Raw genomic sequence first — 7,712 nt, 5'->3', positions numbered from 1 at the left:
ATCCCTGACTTTTACAAAACATGTTTATTTATTAAGCCACCTCTTCAAGCTTTTAGTGCTACCTAGCACTTTTCCTTGATTCACAGTAAGTCACCTGAAACATGTTTAAAAAGGATTTTATCAGCGGGGAAATGCTGGCGAGTCATTCAATTTGCACAAAAGACACATTGTTATAAATTCACAACATTAAGGGTTTTTATATTTGCCCTATCTTAATTAGCTGGTTCAGCTGTCACTCGAGCAAATCTATGACTGTGGACATATCACAAATTAGGCTCGCCCACCTAAGTGATAAATCGTTAGTAGTAATGTGCACAAAACCCCCATATACTGCCAGTAATTAAAGATGAGCAAAGACTTAATCACTGCAAAATATAACTGAAAAACATTTAGGGTTTTGTAAAGCACTTTGATAAAAATAGAATGACTCACCTTGCAAGTTTAATCGGACAGAACCTTGCCTACTGATTTAACCTTGTAACCTAATTTAAATAACAATGCATACGAAACTAGGTCAGTAACTTAATACAACATTTACGATAAGCTCACAAAATCAAAACCCTCACGATGAATGACAAAGTATAGCCCGAATTCGGGCAGCACTTAAACATCCATCGGATCGGTTTCAATCGATCAGACATTGTATCGTAGTAGTGATCGAGTTAATACCCTGTAATCGTAGCAGCGTTTCCCTAAGTGAAATTGTGATTTTAAGCAGTAAACTTCGTTTTTGAATGAAATTTTCGAACACAGATGAAAGCCCATGCCCTGATCAATTTATAGCAACTTTTTGGGTTTTACGTGGCCCGCGTAACCCACACTTAAACCTTACGCAGCCCGCGAGGGCCACCTAGTCTACAACTAGGGCTAGCGTGTCACTGGTAAGTCCGCCACATGTGCGACACGTGGCCTAAGCGCTTATCCGAAGGAATTATAAGTTGTGGCGGCCTGCGTAACCTTATCTTATGGTTTACGCGGCCCGCGTGAAAACCAATTTTCTTGTTTTCTTGATTTTTCATGCACATTAGGGTTTCAGGGGTCCGGGTTTTCACTTACGGGTCAATTTGGGACATTTTTGCAGGTCCTAACATATTCCCCACCTTATTTAAAATCTCGTCCTCGAGATTTACTGAAATAAGTGAGGATACTTTCGCTTCATTTCCGATTCCAGTTCCCAGGTGTATTCAGGGCCTCTCTTTGAATCCCACTTGACCTTGACCAGTACTAGTCTTTTGTGCTTAAAAAACTTGACCTTTCTGTCTTCTATTTGAAGTGGTTTCTCAACAAATTTTAGCTTTTCATTTACCTCTATGTCCTGAAGAGGTATTACCAGGGATTCATCAGATAGACATTTCTTGAGGTTAGATACATGAAATACGTCATGTATTGCGGCTAACTCTTCTGGTAGTTGTAGGCGATAGGCAACTGGTCCTATTCACTGAATTACTGGGAATGGTCCTACGTACCTTGGGCTTAGCTTTCCTTTCTTACCAATGCGGACTACTCCTTTCCAAGGAGAAACTTTTAAGAGTACCTTGTCTCCAACTTGAAATTCCAATGGCTTGCGCCGATTGTCTGCTTAACTCTTTGGCAATCTCGAGCCGTTTTCATTCTTTCCTTGATTTAAGTGATTTTGTCGGTGGTTTCTTGCACAATCTCGGGTCCTGATAATTGACTTTCTCCTATTTCTTCCCAGCAAACTGGAGTTCTACACTTTCGTCCATATAGTGCTTCGAACGGGGCAGCTCCGATGCTTGAATGGTAACTATTGTTATAGGAGAATTCAATTAAGGGTAGGTGATCATCCCAGTTTCCACCAAAATCGATTACACATGCCCGGAGCATAACTTCCAGGGTTTGGATTGTCCTTTCACTCTGTCCGTCGGTTTGGGGATGGTATGCAGTGCTTAAGTTCAGCCTAGTTCCCATGGCTTCTTGGAAACTTGTCCAAAAATGCGAGGTAAAACGACTATCTCTATCTGATACAATAGAGAGTGGAACCCACACTTAAACCTTACGCGGCCCGCGAGGGCCACCTAGTCTACAACTAGGGCTAGCGTGTCACCGGTAGGTCCGCCACGTGTGCGACACGTGGCCTAAGCGGTTATCCGAAGGAATTATATGTTTTCGTGGCCCGCGTAACCTTATCTTATGGTTTACGCGGCCCGCGTGAAAACCAATTTTCTTGTTTTCTTGATTTTTCATGCACATTAGGGTTTCAGGGGTCTGGTTTTTCACTTACGGGTCAATTTGGGACATTTTTGCAGGTCCTTACAGATTCCACTTATTTCCCTGCCCAGTTCAACCCAAACGATTATGTTAACGATTTTTTGGGTTACAATCCCTTGGGACCCGAGGATCACTTCTCCCAAGAGATAGAGATAGATGACGACCCTGATCCAGAACAGCCAACCGGGACACCAGGCCACCCTATCAGCATCTCCAGCGGTTCTCCATACCAAGGATCGCCATATCAAGGGCCCGACTCTTGGGCCGAAAGGTGGAACCAACATGAATGGGCATTTACCCCTTCATTTCACAACTCTCCTGCTCAACCTCCTTTGGATGAGCCATATCTTCAAGCGGTTTCTCCACCGCCTTTACCCGTTGAGGAACCACCTCAACAACCACCTCCCAAGCCGCCGAGGCGAAGGAGGAATGCACGGATGTCCGTGCGAGGGGGACCACGGTTCAGTTCCCCTCAAGGTTCAAGCTCATACCCTCCTATTCCCGAGGACCCACAAATGGGTGGACCCTCGCATGCGGTGCCAGAAGATGATCCCCCGCCAGTTTCTGCTGTTGCACCACCGCCACCGCCAGTGGGTTTTGAAAACCCGATACCGACTTACCCAGGTTCGTCTGGGTATAACGCATTTGAATATCCAACTTCTATAAATTATGGATATCAAGCTCCTGCCCAAGATCCATATCTTACGGCAGCATAGTATAATGCACTCTATCCTTCATCTTATCCTCCCGTTTACCCAACTGGATATCCAGTGCAAGGGTATCAATACCCACCTTATCAACAACAACCTCCTCCTCAGCAAATTCAAACTCAAGAAATTCTACAGAGATTGGACTAAGTTGAGCAAAAAGCTGATGAAACCAATAAGAAGCATAACAAATTTCTCAAGGGCCTTGCGAACCTCATTAAAGGCAAAAAGAAATAGAAGTTTGTTTTATTTTATTTTGTATTGTATTTCAATCAAGTCCCTATGTGGACATTTCATTTTCTGTACTAAGTTCCTGCGTGAACTTATTTTATTTTTTGTAGTCCCTGCGTGGACAGTTTGTTTATTTCAAGACCCGTTTAGGGCATTCTTGTAATAGTTTAGTAGTTTAATGGAATTTCTTTTTGAGATTTTAAATGTGTATTTTATTACCTCATCATGCTATATCATTTCAATTTTTTAAATTGATCTACCAATGTAAATTTCGAAAAGAAGTTCTTAAAGGTATAACATAGCCAAAATATTAATGGCTATGATGGTACAACCTTTTTAAGACAATAAATTCCCTGTTAACATCTGAAAACATGTTAACATTCCAGGATGTGTGGCTCGTGAGACCACACAAGTTTCCAAATGTACTTGGAGTTTCCCAAGTCACTTCCATAGCCTATATGATCAATGTGAATCATGGCTAATAAACATCGATATGATGTACACACCAAAACATCCATTTGAGATGTATGCTTATAAGCAAAGGTGTAATAATGACAATGATAGTTTTATTCTATAAACTTCTTGTCAAAAAGGCGATGAACTATGTTCGACCCTTAAAAGATCACTGATCCAAGAGATCATTGGTTATATTTTAATCGTCCTTGTGACAAGGCCTTCTGTGCCATCTAAATGTCCTTCGAGACGAGCCCTGTGCTATATGAAAATGTCTTTTTTTGATATTGACAGTTGTGATTTATATTCCCTGTCTAATAAATATAAAGGATTATATCCTACTGATTGCTTATAATGGTTCAGTTGTAACCTAGGCGAATCTTAATCAAATTGATTCTTACTTATTTCTTAAAATGGTCTATATGGTTTAATAATACCATGACCATATAATCATCAATGCGATGATTTATTATATAATCTAAATATATCATTATTATTTGATTTAGCACTCAAATCATGGCTGGCTCTGACGAAGCAAACAGTCATCCTGAGGCAGGAAACAATAATACCAGGATAAATGTTACTGCTGCTGAATTGCAAGCGATGATAAACAAAGCGGTTGCACAAGCTGTGGATAATAAGTTTAAGGAACCGAGTAATGTTCGGTCCTAAACTCATACGAAGTCCCTATCTCATTCGCATACACTGAAGAAAGATGAGTCTCAACACTCATCTAATCAGAAAAGTGAACCACATAGACAAGTTGTTGTAAATCAGGCTCCTAAGTACAACAAGAGTTGTACCTATAAATACTTCGTCTCCTGTAAACCAAGAGATTTCATGGGAGAAAAAGGAGCAATCGACTGTATGAAGTGGTTGGATGAAATGGAGACTATGATTGACATCAGTGGGCGTGCTAAGGAAGACATGGTCAAGTTTGTATCTCAGTCTTTCAAGGGCGGCGCCCTAACTTGGTGGAAAGCCTTGGTGCAATCCACCGGAAAGGTTCCTCTATATAACCTTTCGTGGAACAAGTTTGTTGACCTTGTGAAGGACACTTATTGTCCTCAACATGAAGTTGAAAGAATAGAGACTGATTTCCTCACCTTAGTGATGAAGGATTTGGATTGCAGGTCCTATGTGACCAGTTTCAACTCAATGTCAAGGCTTGTACCGTATTTGGTCACCCTAGAACCCAAACGCATTGCGCGTTTTATCGGTGGTTTAGCCCAGAGGTTAAAGGAAACGTCAAGGCTTCTAAGCCTGTTACTTATAGATCTGCTGTAGATCTATCTTTGTCCCTTACTCTTGATGTTGTAAGGAGTGGGGCAAAGAAAACCACTGATGATGGGAAAAGAAAGAGGGAGGAAGACCAATCCTATCAGTCGAACAAGAAGAACAAAGGGAACTCTGGTTCCAAGAAAGGGCAATCGGGTGACAAGCCCAGATGCAAAACTTGCAACAAGAGGCACTTTGGAAAGTGCTACCAGGACCCACAAGCTAAACCTTGTGGGATCTGCAAGAAGAAGGGGCACAAGTCTGTGGAGTGCCGAAACATCAAGGATGCAACTTGCTACGGTTTGCAACGAAAAGCGGCACATCAAGATTAATTACCCTAAGAATGCTAAGAAGCCCGAGGAGGCAAAGAAAACCAATGCTAGGGTTTTTCAGATGAATGCAAGGGAGGCAGTGAACGAAGGAAACGTTATAATAGGTATATTTATGCTAGAGTTTTATTTGATTCAGGTGCTGATAAGTCTTTTGTAGTCCATAAGTTTTGTAAGTTACTGAATCTGCCTATTAAGGCTCTAGACATAAAATATGAGGTAGAGCTTGCAGATGGTACCTTAGAAACTGCTTCAACTCTTCTTGATGGATGCTTTATATCCATTAAGAATTATTCTATCCCTTTATCCCTCTTGCCCATGAAATTGGCTCGGTTTGATGTAGTTTTAGGCATGGATTGGTTATCGCATAACCAAGCCCAAATTGCCTGCGATAAAAAGCTAGTTAACATCAAAACCCCTGCTGGTGAATCGGTCACCATTCAAGGAGATACACAATATGGTTTGCCCAACAATGTGTCTATTCTCAAGGTATCGAAGTGTCTGAAGAGCGGATGTGTCATCTACATGGCACAAGTAACTGTTGATGAACCAAAGCCTAAATTGAAAACATTCCAATTATTTCCGAGTATCCTGATGTCTTTCCTGATGAATTACCTGGATTACCTCTTGAGAGGCAAGTTGAGTTCAAGGTAGACATTTTGCCAGGATCTGCACCAATTGCTCGAGCTCCTTTCCGTCTAGCGCCTACTGAAATGAAAGAGCTCAGGACTCAATTGGATGACTTACTGGAAAAGGGTTTCATACAACACAGCTCTTTGCCTTGGGGAGCTCCTATATTGTTTGTGAAGAAGAAGGATGGATCAATGCGCTTATACATTGACTACCGTGAGCTAAACAAGGTAACGATCAAGAATCGTTATCCCTTACCCAGGATCGATGACTTATTCGACCAACTCCAAGGGGGGAGCTTCTTCTCGAAGATTGATTTGAGATCCGGATATCATCAACTCAAGGTCCGAACTGAAGATGTGCCTAAGACAGCGTTCAGAACAAGGTATGGACACTTTGAGTTCTTAGTGATGCCTTTCGGGCTCACTAATGCACCAGCAGCATTCATGGACCTCATGAATGGAGTCTGCAAGCCATACTTAGATAAGTTTGTCATTGTCTTCATAGATGACATACTTATTTACTCTCGTAATCAAGTCGGCCATGAGAAACACCTTCGATGTATTTTAGGATTGCTTCGACAGGAGAAACTGTATGCTAAATTCTCCAAGTGCGAGTTTTGGCTTCGTGAAGTCCAATTTCTTGGACATGTTAGCGAGCATGGTATCCAAGTAGATCCCGCCAAAATAGAAGCCATCATGAACTAGGAAGCACCAAAGACACCAACAAAAAATCGCAGCTTTCTGGGATTAGCTGGTTATTATAGAAGATTCATTGAGAACTTCTCGAGGATAGCTGCACCATTGACTTCTCTGACCCGCAAGAATGTAAAGTTTGATTGGGGTCCATAGCAACAAGATTCCTTTGAGATTCTTAAGCAGAAATTGAGCAATGCTCCGGTATTGTCATTACCTGAAGGAATTGAAGAGTTTGTTGTATACTGTGATGCCTCACACACCGGTATAGGTTGTGTACTTATGCAAAGAGGCAAGGTGATTGCCTATGCATCACGGCAACTAAAGGTGCACGAAAAGAATTACACCACCCACGATTTGGAGTTGGGTGCCGTTGTCTTCACACTTAAGTTATGGAGACACTATTTATATGGAACTAAATGTGTGATCTACTTGGATCACAAAAGTCTCCAACATTTATTTAATCAAAAAGAACTCAATATGAGACAGCGCCGCTGGATGGAGACTTTAAATGACTACGATTGTGAAATTCGCTACCATCCTGGCAAAGCGAATGTAGTCGGTGATGCTTTAAGCCGAAAGGAAAGAGTCAAACCTATAAGGATTAATGCCAAGAGCATTGAACTGAAGAATAGCTTGAATGAAAGGCTGTTAGCTATCCAGAAGGAAGCTGTTTCGGAAGCTAACCTTCCAAATGAAAAGTTAGGTGTAACTGCTGAACAGTTAGCACCTGGCAAGGATGGAATCCTCAGACTGAATGGAAGGATCTGGGTTCCTATTCATGGAGGACTTCGAGATGTAATCCTCCAGGAAGCTCACAATTCCAAATACTCAGTTCACCCTGGAGGTGACAAGATGTATCAAGATTTGAAAGCCAATTATTGGTGGATAGGTTTGAAGAAATCTATTGCCACACATGTAGCTAAGTGCCTGACTTGTGCTCAGATTAAAGCTGAACATCAAAAGTCGTTGGGTCTGCTTCAATAGCCAGAACTTCCCACATGGAAGCGGGAGATGGTAACCATGGACTTTATAACCAAGTTACCTAAAACAAGGCATGGAAATGATACTATATGGGTCATAGTTGATAGACTGACTAAGTCAGCACACTTCTTACCCATTAAGGAGACCCATAGCTCCGACAAGATAGCTCAGTTGTA

General features: G+C 41.6%; 1 protein-coding gene across 1 annotated transcript; it reads left to right on the top strand.

The window, feature by feature from the left end:
• The first annotated feature begins 1,557 nt into the window (after nucleotides 1–1,557).
• Nucleotides 1,558–4,292, top strand: LOC110943690 (proline-rich protein HaeIII subfamily 1-like). The gene is made up of 3 exons (XM_022185424.1): nucleotides 1,558–1,590; nucleotides 2,268–2,863; nucleotides 4,127–4,292. The coding sequence occupies exons 1-3, from the start codon at nucleotides 1,558–1,560 to the stop codon at nucleotides 4,290–4,292; spliced, it is 795 nt and encodes a 264-aa protein (XP_022041116.1).
• The last annotated feature ends 3,420 nt before the right edge of the window (nucleotides 4,293–7,712 follow it).

Source organism: Helianthus annuus, chromosome 5, assembly GCF_002127325.2.
Source record: "Helianthus annuus cultivar XRQ/B chromosome 5, HanXRQr2.0-SUNRISE, whole genome shotgun sequence".
Lineage (NCBI taxonomy): Eukaryota > Viridiplantae > Streptophyta > Magnoliopsida > Asterales > Asteraceae > Helianthus > Helianthus annuus.
Note: the sequence above shows the minus strand (reverse complement) of the source record. Positions and strands in the feature narration are given on the sequence as shown.